This window comes from Salmo salar, chromosome ssa14 (genome assembly GCF_905237065.1).
Source record: "Salmo salar chromosome ssa14, Ssal_v3.1, whole genome shotgun sequence".
Classification (NCBI taxonomy): Eukaryota; Metazoa; Chordata; class Actinopteri; order Salmoniformes; family Salmonidae; genus Salmo; species Salmo salar.
The window spans coordinates 94,958,082-94,977,081 of record NC_059455.1 but is presented as its reverse complement, the minus strand read 5'-3'; the positions used below and the strand labels follow the sequence as shown (position 1 = coordinate 94,977,081).

Here is a 19,000-nt window from a genome sequence, read left to right as displayed (position 1 = left end):
CTTTTGCAATTATGGCAGCACAGTTGAAAACTGTTGTTCTGATTAAAGAAGCAATAAAACTGGCCCTCTTTAGACTAGTTGAGTATCTGGAGCATCAGCATTTGTGGGTTCGATTACAGGATCAAAATGGCCAGAAACAAATAACTTTCTTCTGAAACTAGTCAGTCTATTCTTGTTCTGAGAAATGAAGGCTATTCCATGCAAGAAATTGCCAAGAAACTGAAGATCTCGTACAACGCTGTGGACTACTCCCTTCACAGAACAGCGCAAACTGTCTCTAACCAGAATAGAAAGAGTGGGAGGCCCCGGTGCACAACAGAGCAAGAGGACAAGTACATTAGAGTGTCTAGTTTGAGAAACAGACGCCTCACAAGTCCTCAACTGGCAGCTTCATTAAATAGTACTCGCAAAACACCAGTCTCAACGTCAACAGTGAAGAGGCGACTACAGGATGCTGGCCTTCTAGGCAGAGTTCCTCTGTCCAGTGTCTGTGTTCTTTTGCCCATCTTAATCTTTTCTTTTTATTGGCCAGTCTGAGATATGGCTTTTTCGTTGCAACTCTGCCTAGAAGGCCAGCATCCCGGAGGAAACTTTTCAGACCCCATTTACTTTTTCCACATTTAGTAATGTTACAGACTTATTCTAAAATGAATTAACTAGTTTTTTTCTCATCAATCTACACACAATACTCCATAATGACGAAGCAAAAACAGTTTCTTTTTGCAAATGTATAAATAAAAAAAACAGGAAATATCACATTTACATAAGTATTCAGACCCTTTACTCAGTACTTTGTGCAAGCACCTTTGGCAGAGACTACAGCCTCGAGTCTTCTTAGGTATGATGCTACACGCTTGGCACACATGTATTTGGGGAGTTTCTCCCATTCTTCTCTGCAGATCCTCTCAAGCTTTGTCAGGTAACTTTAAGAGCTTTCCACACCTGGATTGTGCAACATTTATCCTTTGGGCTCCCAAGTGACGCAGCAGTCTAAGGCACTGCATCTCAGTGATAGAGGCATCACTACAGACACCCTGGTTCGATTCCAGGCTGTATCACAACAGGCCGTGATTGGGAGTCCCACAGAGCGGTGCACAATTGGCCCTGCGTCGTCTCGATGTAGGCCGTCATTGTAAATAAGAATTTGTTCTTAACTGACTTGCCTAGATAAATAAAAGTTAACCTGTTGGGTCTAGGGGGCAGCATTTGCACGTCTGGATAAAAAAAATGTACCCGATTTAATCTGGTTACTAATCCTACCCAGTAACTAGAATATGCATATACTTATTATATATGGATAGAAAACACTCTAAAGTTTCCAAAACTGTTTGAATGGTGTCTGTGAGTATAACAGAACTCATTTGGCAGGCAAAACCCTGAGACATTTTCTGACAGGAAGTGGATACCTGATGTGTTGTATTGACTTTAAACCTATCCCATTGAAAAACACAGGGGTTTAGGAATATTTTGGCACTTCCTATTGCTTCCACTAGATGTCACCAGCCTTTACAAAGTGTTTTGAGTCTTCTGGAGGGAGATCTGACCGAACAAGAGCCATGGAACGATGATGTCCCATTAGACACCTGGCGCGCGAGTTCATGTTGGGTACCCTCGTTCCAATACGTTATAAAAGAGTATGCATTCGTCCACCTTGAATATTATTCATGTTCTGGTTAAAAAGGCCCTAATGATTTATGCTATACAACGTTTGACATGTTTGAACGAACGGAAATATATTTTTCCCCTCGTTCATGACGAGAAGTCCGGCTGGCTTACATCATGTGCTAACGAGACGGAGATTTTTGGACATAAATGATGAGCTTTTTTGAACAAAACTACATTCGTTATGGACCTGTGATACCTGGAAGTGACATCTGATGAAGAGAATCAAAGGTAATGGATTATTTACATAGTATTTTCGATTTTAGATCTCCCCAACATGACGTCTAGTCTGTATCGCAACGCGTATTTTTCTGGGCGCAGTGCTCAGATTATTGCAAAGTGTGATTTCCCAGTAAGGTTATTTTTAAATCTGGCAAGTTGATTGCGTTCAAGAGATGTAAATCTATAATTCTTTAAATGACAATATAATATTTTACCAATGTTTTCTAATTTTAATTATTTAATTTGTTACGCTGACTTGACTGCCGGTTATTGGAGGGAAACGATTTCCTCAACATCAATGCCATAGTAAAACGCTGTTTTTGGATATAAATATGAACTTGATAGAACTAAAAATGCATGCATTGTCTAACATAATGTCCTAGGAGTGTCATCTGATGGAGATTGTAAAAGGTTAGTGCATCATTTTAGCTGGTTTTATGGTTTTGGTGACCCTGTCTTTGACTTGACAAAACATTACACACAACTCTTGTAAATGTACTGTCCTAACATACTCTAAATTTATGCTTTCGCCGTAAAACCTTTTTGAAATCGTAAAACGTGGTTAGATTAAGGAGATGTTTATCTTTCAAATGGTGTAAAATAGTTGTATTTTTGAAAAATTTGAATTTTGACGTTTATTTGGATTCAAATTTGCCGCTCTTGAAATGCACCTGCTGTTGATGGAGTGCACCACGGGTGGCACGCTAGCGTCCCACCTAGCCCCAAGAGGTTAACCTGTTAGGGCTAGGGGGCAGTATTGACACGGCTGGATAAAAAACATACCCGATTTAATCTGGTTACCACTCCTACCCAGTAACTAGAATATGCATATACTTATTACATATGGATAGAAAACACCCTAAATTTTCTAAAACTGTTTGAATGGTGTCTGTGAGTATAACAGAACTCAAATGGCAGGTCAAAACCTGAGAGATTCCTTTACAGGAAGTGGCCTGTCTGACCATTTCTTGAACTTCTTTTCCATCTCTATCATTTACTATTTCGGATAGTGTCTGGAACGCACGAACAAAACGCCGCTATTCGGATATAACGATGGATTATTTTGGACCAAACCAACATTTGTTATTGAAGTAGCAGTCCTGGGTGTGCATTCTGACGAAGACAACAAAAGGTAATCAAACTTTTATAATAGTAAATATGATTATGGTGAGTGCTAAACTTGCCGGGTGTCTAAATAGCGAGCCCGTGATGCCTGGGCTATGTACTTAGAATATTGCAAAATGTGCTTTCACCAAAAAGCTATTTTAAAATCGGACATATCGAGTGCATAGAGGAGGTCTGTATCTATAATTCTTAAAATAATTGTTATGCTTTTTGTGAATGTTTATCGTGAGTAATTTAGTAAAATGTTAGCGAATTCCCCGGAAGTGTGCGGGGGTATGCTAGTTCTGAACGTCACATGCTAATGTAAAAAGCTGGTTTTTGATATAAATATGAACTTGATTGAACAAAACATGCATGTATTGTATAACATAATGTCCTAGGGTTGTCATCTGATGAAGATCATCAAAGGTGAGTGCTGCATTTAGCTGTCTTCTGGGTTTTGGTGACATTATATGCTGGCTTGAAAAATGGGTGTCTGATTATTTCTGGCTTGGTACTCTGCTGACATAATCTAATGTTTTGCTTTCGTTGTAAAGCCTTTTTGAAATCGGACAGTGTGGTTAGATTAATGAGAGTCTTGTCTTTAAATGGCTGTAAAATAGTCATATGTTTGAGAAATTGAAGTAATAGGATTTTTAAGGTTTTGAAAATCGCGCCACAGGCTGGCAGTGGCTGTTACGTAGGTGGGACGAATTCGTCCCGCCTAGCCTAGAGAGGTTAACCTCTTGGGGCTAGGTGGGACGCTAGCGTGCCACCCGTGGTGCACTCCATCAACAGCAGGTGCATTTCAAGAGCGGCAAATTTGAATCCAAATAAATGTCAAAATTCAAATTTTTCAAAAATACAACTATGTTACACCATTTGAAAGATAAACATCTCCTTAATCTAACCACGTTTTACGATTTCAAAAAGGTTTTACGGCGAAAGCATAAATTTAGAGTATGTTAGGACAGTACATTTACAAGAGTTGTGTGTAATGTTTTGTCAAGTCAAAGACAGGGTCACCAAAACCATAAAACCAGCTAAAATGATACACTAACCTTTTACAATCTCCATCAGATGACACTCCTAGGACATTATGTTAGACAATGCATGCATTTTTAGTTCTATCAAGTTGATATTTATATCCAAAAACAGCGTTTTACTATGGCATTGATGTTGAGGAAATCGTTTCCCTCCAATAACCGGCAGTCAAGTCAGCGTCACAAATTAAATAATTAAAATTAGAAAACATTGGTAAAATATTATATTGTCATTTAAAGAATTATAGATTTACATCTTTTGAACGCAATCAACTTGCCAGATTTAAAAATAACCTTACTGGGAAATCACACTTTGCAATAATCTGAGCACTGTGCCCAGAAAAATACGCGTTGCGATACAGACTAGACGTCATGTTGGGGAGATCTAAAATCGAAAATACTATGTAAATAATCCATTACCTTTGATTCTCTTCATCAGATGTCACTTCCAGGTATCACAGGTCCATAACGAATGTAGTTTTGTTCAAAAAAGCTCATCATTTATGTCCAAAAATCTCCGTCTCGTTAGCACATGATGTAAGCCAGCCGGACTTCTCGTCATGAACGAGGGGAAAAAAATATTTCCGTTCGTTCAAACATGTCAAACGTTGTATAGCATAAATCATTAGGGCCTTTTTAACCAGAACATGAATAATATTCAAGGTGGACGAATGCATAGTCTTTTATAACGTATTGGAACGAGGGTACCCAACATGAAGTAGCGCGCCAGGTGTCTAATGGGACATCACCGTTCCATGGCTCTTGTTCGGTCAGATCTCCCTCCAGAAGACTCAAAACACTTTGTAAAGGCTGGTGACATCTAGTGGAAGCAATAGGAAGTGCCAAAATATTCCTAAACCCCTGTGTTTTTCAATGGGATAGGTTTAAAGTCAATACAACACATCAGGTATCCACTTCCTGTCAGAAAATGTCTCAGGGTTTTGCCTGCCAAATGAGTTCTGTTATACTCACAGACACCATTCAAACAGTTTTGGAAACTTTAGAGTGTTTTCTATCCATATATAATAAGTATATGCATATTCTAGTTACTGGGTAGGATTAGTAACCAGATTAAATCGGGTACATTTTTTTTATCCAGACGTGCAAATGCTGCCCCCTAGACCCAACAGGTTAAAGAAGATAAAACACTTGACAGAGAATTGTTACAGAATAGCCGAGGATGAAGGCCTCAGGGAGAATTGGACATGTGGAAAATGAAAGGGGGCATCCTACAAGAGAAGGATAATTTACTTAAGGATAATTTACATATCCTACCAAAGACATTGTATGGATATGCAGCAATGTTGATACATAGGCTAAGCAATGTATCAAGGGGAGGGAAGTATAGTAGAGTAGTTAGGAAAGAGTGATGGCCTAGAGGATAATTACTTGAACAATTTTTTTTTTTGTAAGAAGATCCATTCCAACATTTTGATTTGGACTTATTGAACTATTCCGAAATGAGGGGAAGAAGGGGTGTTTAACAATAATAAATAAGTATAGCAAATGGGTAGAAGCGTTCCCAACTTACTTGGTGGACATGATTATGGTAGCTAAAATATTAAGTCAAGATATTATCCCTAGAGTTGGTTTACTAGGAGCAATCTCTTTAAATGATGGAGGACATTTTAGCTAATCAGGTAGAGCCTATAGAATACCAGAGTTAGGGAGAATAGAGATACCAGAACAGGTAGACATAGAAGTTGAAGAAATACTAACAGAACTAGTGAGAAGACAGTTTTTTAACCAAACCCGTATGTCCAAGATTTTGTGTCCAACAGGTGAATTACAGGAGAAGGTGATTCACTCAATCCAACCAGGAGACTGGGTGTGGATCCAGTCCCTGAGGAGAAAAAACTGGAAGCAACACCGTTGGGAAGGCCCATACCAGGTGCTGTTAAACCACTGCCTTTGCCATTAGGAAAGCTGAGAGAGTCACTTGGGTCCACGTTACCCACTGCAAGAAGGTATGTACACATATGAGCACTGCTGATCACCCACAGAGTTAGGAGAAGAACCGAGTACCAATAAGGTCCGGGGGTTACCTCCTTAACGAAGATTTCCTATCCCAACCGTTCATCACCGTGTGTGCTCCTAGAGGTGTGAGTATGGGGTGGTACCTTGCAGAGAGACTAAGGGCAGGAGAGGGTTGGCGGTTTTTGGGAAGAGTAGAGACTCTGAGCTGCATCATAGTTTTAGTAACCTTTCCGATACATTCAGATCCACCACCTTCTGGTACTAATCATACGATACCTTGTCATTTATAAGGATAAAAAGATAAACTATATAATACACTGATGAGTGATGTACAGAATAAGGAATCAAAAAAGATCAGGATGTAGGTTTAAGGTAAACATTAAACAATTTCCTGGGAAAGAAGACAACTGTACAGGAATTGGGGTTGGCCAGATTGAAGTACTCAGCCAACACACCTCGGTTCACCTTAACTCCGGATGAATACCAGTGTTATAGATACAAGAATGGCACCGAGAACTTAGATGATTTTAATGGCTGAAAGTAATCGTTAATGTGACTGAATTAGGTTTGAAAGATGAATAGAACATTCTTAACCTCACAGCTGATGTAGGGTGGGCTAGTACCAGCAAAGGATGCATACGACAGAAATTACCACAAAGGCTGGTTAGGAACTTGCGCCCCGGGGTTATTGGTCCAACCAGTTCAAGTTAGTCATCAGAGGCCAGTTATAGGAGGCTAAAGAAGGCACAGGAGGAGTTTTGATCAGGATGGGAGTAGCTTTGTCTAGATGGATGCTATTGGCATCCTCAGGGAAGTTCCAGATGAATACAAAGCTAAGAATCAAATATGTGAAGGCTTTAACACTACATTATTTTGGTGATTGACAATAAATAGAAATGTGGATTGGATTAATGACATCTTTTATAATCAACAAAGATTCATGAATGAAACCGGGGATGCAGTAAAGAGGTTCTCTGACCAATTATCCACCACCTCTCTCATGACCTGGTAAAATAGACTGACTCTCGATATGTTATTGGCAGAAGAGGGTGGCGTAGGTAGAATGATTAGGTTCATCGCTGCACGTACATTCCTGATAACACATCCCATGTTTGGGAAATGGAAAAGTGTTGTAAGAACTGTATTATGGGCTGCTTTCACCTGTATGAGTGTGCTTGTGTTGTGTGGATGTTGTCTCGTCCCATGTGTGAGAGGTTTAATCACCAGGACTCTAGAGAGATCGATGACGCAGCAGATGGTGAGATATGGACCAATTCCGAGCTCCGATCAGTGGGATGGCGAATGCGGGCCTCCAGGCCAGGAAGATGGCTCCGTCTCTTTCAATAACGAGGAGCCAATGTTTGATGAAACATTTTTCAACGTTTAGATTCACTGTTCCTTTAATGAAAATTATGATGAAAATCCTAAATCGAAGTGTCATAATTGGAAATAGGCCTAGGACAGTAATGAAGGAGTAGGAGGAATATTCATGTATCGGTCTTGTTTAATCCTTGTATCACAATTAAGTTACATAAAGCGTGTGATTATTTGTGTTTACATATAGCGTATGATTATTTGTATTTCCATATAGCGTGTGATTATTTGTATTTCCATAAAGCGTGTGATTATTTGTGTTTCCATATAGCGTGTGATTATTTGTGTTTCCATATAGCGTGTGATTATTTGTGTTTCCATATAGCGTGTGATTATTTGTGTTTCCATATAGCGTGTGATTATTTGTGTTTCCATATAGCGTGTGATTATTTGTGTTTCCATATAGCGTGTGATTATTTGTGTTTCCATATAGCGTGTGATTATTTGTGTTTCCATATAGCGTGTGATTATTTGTATTCCCATATAGCGTGTGATTATTTGTGTTTCCATATAGCGTGTGATTATTTGTATTCCCATATAGCGTGTGATTATTTGTGTTTCCATATAGCGTGTGATTATTTGTATTCCCATATAGCGTGTGATTATTTGTATTCCCATATAGCGTGTGATTATTTGTGTTTCCATATAGCGTGTGATTATTTGTGTTTCCATATAGCGTGTGATTATTTGTGTTTACATAAAGCGTGTGATTATTTGTGTTTCCATATAGCGTGTGATTATTTGTGTTTACATATAGCGTGTGATTATTTGTGTTTCCATATAGCGTGTGATTATTTGTGTTTCCATATAGCGTGTGATTATTTGTGTTTACATAAAGCGTGTGATTATTTGTGTTTCCATATAGCGTGTGATTATTTGTGTTTACATATAGCGTGTGATTATTTGTGTTTCCATATAGCGTGTGATTATTTGTGTTTACATAAAGCGTGTGATTATTTGTGTTTACATATAGCGTGTGATTATTTGTGTTTCCATAAAGCGTGTGATTATTTGTGTTCCCATATAGCGTGTGATTATTTGTATTTCCATATAGCGTGTGATTATTTGTGTTTACATAAAGCGTGTGATTATTTGTATTCCCATATAGCGTGTGATTATTTGTATTCCCATATAGCGTGTGATTATTTGTGTTTCCATATAGCGTGTGATTATTTGTGTTTACATAAAGCGTGTGATTATTTGTATTCCCATATAGCGTGTGATTATTTGTGTTTACATAAAGCGTGTGATTATTTGTATTCCCATATAGCGTGTGATTATTTGTATTTCCATATAGCGTGTGATTATTTGTATTCCCATATAGCGTGTGATTATTTGTATTCCCATATAGCGTGTGATTATTTGTATTCCCATATAGCGTGTGATTATTTGTATTCCCATATAGCGTGTGATTATTTGTGTTTCCATATAGCGTGTGATTATTTGTGTTTCCATATAGCGTGTGATTATTTGTGTTTCCATATAGCGTGTGATTATTTGTGTTTCCATATAGCGTGTGATTATTTGTGTTTCCATATAGCGTGTGATTATTTGTGTTTCCATATAGCGTGTGATTATTTGTATTCCCATATAGCGTGTGATTATTTGTATTTCCATATAGCGTGTGATTATTTGTGTTTCCATATAGCGTGTGATTATTTGTGTTTCCATATAGCGTATGATTATTTGTATTTCCATATAGCGTGTGATTATTTGTATTCCCATATAGCGTGTGATTATTTGTGTTTCCATATAGCGTGTGATTATTTGTATTCCCATATAGCGTGTGATTATTTGTATTCCCATATAGCGTGTGATTATTTGTATTCCCATATAGCGTGTGATTATTTGTATTCCCATATAGCGTATGATTATTTGTATTCCCATATAGCGTGTGATTATTTGTATTTCCATATAGCGTGTGATTATTTGTATTCCCATATAGCGTGTGATTATTTGTGTTTCCATATAGCGTGTGATTATTTGTGTTTCCATATAGCGTGTGATTATTTGTGTTTCCATATAGCGTGTGATTATTTGTGTTTCCATAAAGCGTGTGATTATTTGTGTTTCCATATAGCGTGTGATTATTTGTGTTTCCATATAGCGTGTGATTATTTGTGTTTCCATATAGCGTGTGATTATTTGTATTTCCATATAGCGTGTGATTATTTGTATTCCCATATAGCGTGTGATTATTTGTATTCCCATATAGCGTGTGATTATTTGTGTTTCCATATAGCGTGTGATTATTTGTGTTTACATATAGCGTGTGATTATTTGTGTTTCCATATAGCGTGTGATTATTTGTGTTTCCATATAGCGTGTGATTATTTGTGTTTCCATATAGCGTGTGATTATTTGTGTTTCCATATAGCGTGTGATTATTTGTGTTTCCATATAGCGTGTGATTATTTGTGTTTACATATAGCGTGTGATTATTTGTGTTTCCATATAGCGTGTGATTATTTGTGTTTCCATATAGCGTGTGATTATTTGTGTTTCCATATAGCGTGTGATTATTTGTGTTTACATATAGCGTGTGATTATTTGTATTTCCATATAATCTGAGGCCAAGCTTCTGGGCGTATAGGGGGGGGGAAATACAAATACCTCAAAAATGCTATAACTTCAATTTCTCAAACATATGACTATTTTACACCATTTTAAAGACAAGACTCTCGTTAATCTAACCACATTGTTCGATTTCAAAAAGGCTTTACAGCGAAAGCAAAACATTAGATTATGTCAGGAGAGTACCCTACCAAAAATAATCACACAGCCATTTTCAAAGCAAGCATATATGTCACAAAAACCAGAACCACAGCTAAATGCAGCACTAACCTTTGATGATCTTCATCAGATGACACTCCTAGGACATTATGTTATACAATACATGCATGTTTTGTTCAATCAAGTTCATATTTATATCAAAAACCAGCTTTTACATTAGCATGTGACGTTCAGAACTAGCATACCCACCGCAAACTTCCGGTGAATTTACTAAATTACTCACGATTAACGTTCACAAAATACATAACAATTATTTTAAGAATTATAGATACAGAACTCCTTTATGCAATCGCGGTGTCCGATTTTAAAATAGCTTTTCGGTGAAAGCACATTTTGCAATACTCTGAGTAGATAGCCCGGCCATCACAGGCTAGCTATTTTGACACCCACCAAGTTTGGTACTCACCAAACTCAGATTTACTATAAGAAAAATTGGATTACCTTTGCTGTTCTTCATCAGAATGCACTCCCAGGACTTCTACTTAAACAACAAATGTTGGTTTGGTTCCAAATAATCCATAGTTATATCCAAATAGCGGCGTTTTGTTCATGCGTTCAAGACACTATCCGAAGGGTAAAGAAGGGTGATGCGCCCGGCACGTTCGTGACAAAAAAATTCAAAATATTCCATTACCGTACTTCGAAGCATGTCAAACGCTGTTTAAAATAAATTTTTATGCAATTTTTCTCATAAAATAGCAATAATATTCCGACCGGGGAGTCGTTGTTTTCGTTCAAAGACAGAGAAAGTAAAATGGACTCTTCACGTGCATGCGTCGCCCGTCTCATTGTTCTCAGATCGACCACTTACCAAATGCACTACTGTTTTTCAGCCAGAGACTGGAGAGTCATCATTCAACGTTCTGGCGCCTTCTGAGAGCCTATGGGAGCCTTAGAAAATGTCACGTTACAGCAGAGATCCTTTGTTTTGGATAGAGATGACAAAGAAGGCCAAGAAATGGTCAGAGGGCGCTTCCTGTTTGGAATCTTCTCAGGTTTTGGCCTGCCATATGAGTTCTGTTATACTCACAGACACCATTCAAACAGTTTTAGAAACTTTAGGGTGTTTTCTATCCAGATCAAACAATTATATGCATATATGCAAATGTAGTTACTGGGCAGGATAATCAGTATCGGTATTGAAAAATCCTAATCAGTCGAACTCTAGTCCATGCAACTCCATGTTATTTGCTAAACACAGTTTTACTACTGAACTTATTTAGGCTTTCCATAACAAAAGGTTAAATACTTATTAACTCAAGACATCTGAGCTTTTCATTTTTAATTATGTAGTAAAAAATTCTATACACATAATTCCACTTTGACATTACGGCAATCCATTTTAAATTCAGGCTGTAACACAATAAAATGTGAAAAAAGTCAAGGGGTGTGAATACTTTCTGAAGGCACTATACATTTGGGAAGTATTCAGACCCCTTGATTTTTTTCCACATTTTGTTACGTTACAGCCTTATTCTAAAATGGATTAACCTGTTGGGGATAGGGGGCAGTATTTGCACGGCCAGATAAAAAACGTACCCGATTTAATCTGGTTACTACTCCTGCCCAGTAACTACATTTGCATATATGCATATAATTGTTTGATCTGGATAGAAAACACCCTAAAGTTTCTAAAACTGTTTGAATGGTGTCTGTGAGTATAACAGAACTCATATGGCAGGCCAAAACCTGAGAAGATTCCAAACAGGAAGCGCCCTCTGACCATTTCTTGGCCTTCTTTGTCATCTCTATCCAAAACAAAGGATCTCTGCTGTAACGTGACATTTTCTAAGGCTCCCATAGGCTCTCAGAAGGCGCCAGAACGTTGAATGATGACTCTCCAGTCTCTGGCTGAAAAACAGTAGTGCATTTGGTAAGTGGTCGATCTGAGAACAATGAGACGGGCGCACGCATGCACGTGAAGAGTCCATTTTACTTTCTCTGTCTTTGAACGAAAACAACGACTCCCGGTCGGAATATTATTGCTATTTTATGAGAAAAATTGCATAAAAATTTATTTTAAACAGCGTTTGACATGCTTCGAAGTACGGTAATGGAATATTTTGAATTTTTTTGTCACGAAACGTGCCGGGCGCATCACCCTTCTTTACCCTTCGGATAGTGTCTTGAACGCATGAACAAAACGCCGCTATTTGGATATAACTATGGATTATTTGGAACCAAACCAACATTTGTTGTTTAAGTAGAAGTCCTGGGAGTGCATTCTGATGAAGAACAGCAAAGGTAATCCAATTTTTCTTATAGTAAATCTGAGTTTGGTGAGTACCAAACTTGGTGGGTGTCAAAATAGCTAGCCTGTGATGGCCGGGCTATCTACTCAGAGTATTGCAAAATGTGCTTTCACCGAAAAGCTATTTTAAAATCGGACACCGCGATTGCATAAAGGAGTTCTGTATCTATAATTCTTAAAATAATTGTTATGTATTTTGTGAACGTTAATCGTGAGTAATTTAGTAAATTCACCGGAAGTTTGCTGTGGGTATGCTAGTTCTGAACGTCATATGCTAATGTAAAAAGCTGTTTTTTGATATAAATATGAACTTGATTGAACAAAACATGCATGTATTGTATAACATAATGTCCTAGGAGTGTCATCTGATGAAGATCATCAAAGGTTAGTGCTGCATTTAGCTGTGGTTCTGGTTTTTGTGACATATATGCTTGCTTTGAAAATGGCTGTGTGATTATTTTTGGTAGGGTACTCTCCTGACATAATCTAATGTTTTGCTTTCGCTGTAAAGCCTTTTTGAAATCGAACAATGTGGTTAGATTAACGAGAGTCTTGTCTTTAAAATGGTGTAAAATAGTCATATGTTTGAGAAATTGAAGTTATAGCATTTTTGAGGTATTTGTATTTCCCCCCCCCCCTATACTCCCAGAAGCTTGGCCTCAGATGGGTCATAATAGGCAACGTCTGCCTGGGGAGCGTTCACAAGCCTCTCTCAGTGAGTACCTTTTACACAAACACTTTAGAAGAAGGACGCCCTATTCTCTTCGAGCTATGTTCCCAACCTCTTCTTGGTGAAAGAAAGATTCTGGAATGCTCCCAATCAACCTGCATTATGCTGCTACAAAAGTCTGCCTTGTGACAAAGAGGCGCACTAGCTTAATTGCTATAGTCTGTTAGGCTAGCTTTTGCTAGTTGTCAGTGTGAGCAAAATATCAGGTTACGTTCATATCTAGTATGTATTTTAGGACAGATTGCATCGTCTGATGCAGACATTATTGTCTTTGTGTTTCAGTTTCACGCTGTTTCAACTCAATAAATCTTAGGGAACATGGAGATCATGCTTTGAGGGTTGTTGATGTGAAGGCGTTTATCATGCTGTCAAAATATGCACAGTAACTCATACGGAGGACAGTATAACAGCCATTCAACTCTGTAACTGTTTTAAAGTCATCATTGAAATAAAAGATCCCAGAAATGTTCCATACGCAGGTGGTCGGCAAACCCTCAACCTTCTGGTCCGTACCCTTGAGTGGCATCGACTGTGTGACAAAATCATGCTGAAGTGGCAAATATCCTCGTTATATTGATAACCTCGTTTATAAACATAGGGTCACTACAGTTTGTTACTTGTTTGTGTGTGTCTTTACGGCCAGCTGTTTTTATCCACAGAAGATGGTTAAATGGAAACACCCTAGCAGGCAATTGCCACATCTATTTTCTATGCAAACTTTCTAAATGTAGATTGTGTAGAGTGTGACATTGAGTCAAGCTGTCTAACAAATATTTACTCCAGCTGACAAACATGCAATTAGCAAAGCCTTTAATTTGGACTGAGTAGTGTTTACAGCACAGAAACCAAAAACGCCCTTCCATTGGAACATACATGCCAGTGTATTTTCTCTCAACCACAAACCTATTATTAGAAAGAGGAGCCTCGGGAAATAATTAAAACAGAAACAAAGATTTCTGTTCTTTACAGTTGCCACTATGCATTGGTGCTGGTAGTGTTGTCCTGGCATCTGCCAAACCTAGATTTTTCCGTCGGTCTGCCAGATGGTGGAGTATGATTCATCACTCCAAGGCAGGTATTCCCAAACTGGGGTATGGGGTACAGCTGTCGGGGGCCAAATACAAATGTGATTCATAAAAATAAAATAAAAATGTAATAAAAAAATAATAATCTTCACATTTTCAAACAGTACATTTATATTTTCTAACGGGGGCTATACATTTGGGCAAGTATTTTTCTCTCGCCTGAGTAGCTTCGTTTCACGGCCAAAAATAAAATTAAACCATCTAGTGTTCAGCGAAATGACAACACAATGTCAAATACAGGTATCCTAGTCAAATAATTAACATCATAATTAATAACAATGAACACCAATCACATTAACCGTTACTCTCTCGCGGAAACCTTCACTCTTGCGCAGACATTTAGAAACGAAACATGACAATTAAAAAAATTAGTTTTTTGAGTGAGAATAAAGACAACTTGAGTAGTAAGACATGTATAAAAGCAACAGATACCATTAATAAGAAGGGGCTAGAAGCGTCTTATATGGTGAGCTACCGAGTGGCTAGGACAGGCAAGCCCCATACTATTGTGGAGGACTTAATTCTTCCTGCTGCCGCGGATATGGCTCGGGGAAAAAGCCCAAAAAACTATATAGAAAATGCCTTCATCAAACAACACTGTTTCACGACGCATCAGTGACGTGGCAGGAGCTGTTTTGAAACAATTACTGGTTTGCATACAAGCCAGTGAATTATATGCGTTACAGCTGGATGAGTCAACAGACGTGGCGGGCCTGGCACAGCTCCTGGTATATGTCCGTTACGTTTATGGGGGGTCAGTTAAGGAAGACATCCTCTTCTGCAAACCACTGGAAACCAGGACAACAGGAGAGGATATTTTTTAAGTACTGGACAGCTTTGTGACATCAAATGGACTTTGGTGTTCAAGATGTGTTGGTATCTGTACTGATGGCACAAAAGCCATGACAGGGAGACACAGTGGAGTGGTAACGCGCATGCAAGCAGTTGCTCCCGATGCCACTTGGGTCCACTGCAGCATCCGCCGAGAGGCTCTTGCTACCAAGGGAATGCCTGACAGCTTGAAAGATGTTTTGGACACTACAGTGAAAATGGTTAACTTTGTTAAAGCAAGACCCCAAAACTCTTGTGTATTTTCTGCATTATGCAATGATATTGGCAGCGACCATGTAACACTTTTTACCACATACAGAAGTGCTCTGGTTATCAAGGGGCAAAGAATTGACACGTTTTTTTTTTTTTAAATTGAGAGATGAGCTTAAAGTTCTTTATTGACCATAATTTTCACTTGTCTGACCGCTTGCATGATGACGAGTTTCTCACACGACTGGCCTATCTGGGTGATGTTTTTTCTCGCCTGAATGATCTGAATCTATGATTACAGGGACTCTCTGCAACTATATTCAATGTGCGGGACAAAATTGAGGCTATGATTAAGAAGTTGGAGCTCTTTTCTGTCTTTTCTGTTTTTGTGTGCAAATGAACTCAATAGCAAAGCACCTGAGTGAGGTGGGTGCGCAATTACGCAGGTACTTTCCCAAAACGGATGACACAAACAACTGGATTCATTATCCCTTTCATGCCCTGCCTCCAGTCCACTTACCGATATCTGAACAAGAGAGCCTCATAGAAATTGCAACAAGCGGTTCTGTGAAAATTGAATTGAATCAGAAGCCACTGCCAGATTTGTGGATAGGGCTGCGCTCTGAGTTTCTTGCCTTGGCAAATCGCGCTGTTAAGACGCTGATGCCCTTTGCAACCACTTACCTATGTGAGAGTGGATCCTCGGCCCTCTCTAGCATGACAACTAAATACAGGCACAGACTGTGTGTGGAAAATGATTTAAGTCTGAGACTCTCTCCAATACAACCCAACATTGCAGAGTTATGTGTATCCTTTCAAGCACACCCTTCTCATTAACCTGTGGTGAGTTATTCACAATTTTTTATGAACAAATAATATTTTATATGTAAGATGGCTAAATAAAGAGCAAAATTATTGTTTATTATTATATTATTATTTGTGCCCTGGTCCTATAATAGCTCTTTGTCACTTCCCACGAGCCATTGTTGGGACAAAAACTCACACTCATTCTTATTTTAATAAATGTATCGTATAGTGTTTGTGTCTGGCAATTTCAAGCAACAGTGTCTGAGAGCTGTCATTTCACTATACTCTCCTCTGTGTGCGTTACTGTGCTTATTTTGACAGCAAGATAAACCCCTTTCACATCAACAACTGTGGGAGATAAGAAGATGTGCTGAGGTGGAAAGAACATCAATATTTTGGCTACAGAGGGAGAAGAAGACATCTGGTTCTGATAGAGCAACAGGCCACGGTGGGAGGCATAGCGACCTGACAACCAGACTTGAGTTATGCAGAAAGGGTCCAAAAACTCAAGATAGCCAGACAAAGAAGTACAGAGAAACCACATGAGGAGGCCCTGCTAGCATTATAATCTATACAGCTGTCGGATGTGGGCGTTAACAAGCAACAACTCATATGGAGAGATAATGGTAAAGAACGGTCAAGGGAAGCTATTTTCATATAGAGGGAGGGGACTCTATACGTTATGCAAAGACAGAATCATATAAAGATAGGACTCTGTAATATGAGAATTTAGGCTTTTTCATGGAGGGGCTTGGCTCTGTTACGTGTGTGGTAGAGTCCTTCCATGGAAGGGCTCGGCTTTGCTACTCTGTATTAAACTCTATATTGAATTCACAAGTTCTTGTAAGAGTATTATGTTCTTAAGACAATTTTCCACGACACAACCCTCAAAGCATTATATCCATGTTCCCAAGATGTATTGAGTTGAAACAGCGTGAAACTTAACTTCACTAGGGTAGCGGGCAGCATTCGGAATTTTGGATGAAAAGCGTGCCTAAATTAAACTGCCTGCTACTCAGGCCCAGAAGCTAGGATATGCATATAATTGGTAGATTTGGATAGAAAACACTCTAAAGTTTCCAAAACTGTTAAAAGAATGTCTGTGAGTATAACAGAACTGATATGGCAGGTGAAAACCTGAGGAAAATCCATCCAGGAAGTACTATTATTTTGAAAGGCTGTTTTTCCATTGAAAGCCTATCCACCATGCAAAGACTTAGGACCCAGTTCACGATCTCTATGGCTTCTTCTACATGTGGCCAGTCTTTAGGCATTGTTTCAGGCTTTTACTCTGAAAAATGAGGAAGAAACACCACTTTCAATGAGTGGACAGTGGAAATTTCCAGACATGAAGCCAGCGCGCGATCGGGAGCACGCCTTTCTTGTTTCTCCTTTTCTATTGACGAAGCTTTTGTCCGGGTGAAATATTATTGATTATTATGACTAAAAACAACCTGAGGATTGATTTTAAACATCGTTTGACATGTTTCTACTAACTTTTATTATACTTTTTTAAACTTTTTGTCTGGGTGTTGAGAGCGCTTTGTGCCTTTGGATTACTGAACTAAACGCACCAACAAAATTGAGGTTTTTGGACATAAAGAGGGACATTATCGAACAAAACAAACATTTATTGTGTAACATGGAGTCCTGGGAGTGCCACCAGATGAAGATCATCAAAGGTTAGTGATTCATTTAATCGCTATTTCTGACTTTTGTGAGTCCTCTCCTGGGCTGTGAAATGTCTGTATGGTTTTTTTGTGGCTAGGAGCTGTCCTAACATAATCGCATGGTGTGCTTTCGCCGTAAAGCCTTTTTGAAATCGGACACTGTGGTTGGATTAACAAGAAGTTTTATCTTTAAAATAGTGTATAATACTTGTATGTTTGAGGAATTTTAATTATGGGATTTCTGTTGTTTGAATTTGGCGCCCTGCAATTTCACTGGCTGTTGTCGAGGTGGGACACTAGCGTCCCAATGAAACCAGAGAGGTTAAACAAAAACAAAGTCTGCATAAGACAATGTAATCTGTCCTGAAATACAAACTAGATATGAACGTAACCTGATATTTTGCTCACACTGACAATTAGGAAAAGCTAGGCTAACATACTGTAGGAATTAAGCTAGTGCTGTCCATCTATTCCAGAAAGTAAACATACACATCCAAATTCCACAAATAATGCTGAAACAAAAGATATACGCAAAAGGAATGAAAATACCCACTGACAAAGCTTCCCAAGGCATTCAACAAAGGATGGATGAAGTTTGTAAGCAGACAACTAAAACAGAGCACTCTGAGCTCTACATGAGGCAACAATGAACAACTTTCTCCTAACAGGTCAAATGACGGGTCATTTTCTCGCTAAAGGAAAATACTCCCGATCAACACTAGAGGGAGCCAAATTCAAGGTAAGTAATATAGGTAAGTATTGGTACTATAACAGAACAGCTGTGACAGGAGAAAACTGAGGATGGATCAACAACATTGTAGTTATGCCACAATACTAACCTAATTGACACAGTGAAAAGAAGGACGCCTGTACATTAAAATATTCTAAAACATGCATCCTGTTTGCAATAATGCACTGAAGTAAAACTGCAGAAAAATGTGCTAAGAAATTAAATGTATGTCCTGAATACAATGCATTATGTTTGGGGCGAACACAACACATCACTGAGTACCACTTCATATTTTCAAGCATGGTGGTGGCTGCATCATGTTATGGGTATGCTTGTCATCACCAAGGACTAGTGAGTTAACCTGTTAGGGCTAGGGGGCAGTATTTACACCGCCGGATAAAAAACGTACCCGATTTAATCTGGTTACCACTCCTACCCAGTAACTAGAATATGCATATACTTATTACATATGGATGGAAAACACCCTAAAGTTTCTAAAACTGTTTGAATG

At 38.6% G+C, this 19,000-nt stretch overlaps 1 protein-coding gene across 2 annotated transcripts in view; it reads right to left on the bottom strand.

Moving 5' to 3' along the window:
- The window catches only part of LOC123726888 (CD276 antigen), a 45,954-nt gene that overhangs the window by 1,467 nt on the left and 25,487 nt on the right, over nucleotides 1–19,000 (bottom strand). The window contains exon 4 of one of the 2 annotated variants that reach the window (XM_045695058.1): nucleotides 13,995–14,260. The exons of the other annotated variant lie outside the window; for it this stretch is intronic. Coding sequence (XP_045551014.1) covers nucleotides 14,175–14,260 — 86 coding nt within the window. The 3' untranslated portion in view covers nucleotides 13,995–14,174. Of the gene's footprint in view, nucleotides 1–13,994; nucleotides 14,261–19,000 lie in introns of those variants that run through there. 2 annotated transcript variants of the gene reach the window in all.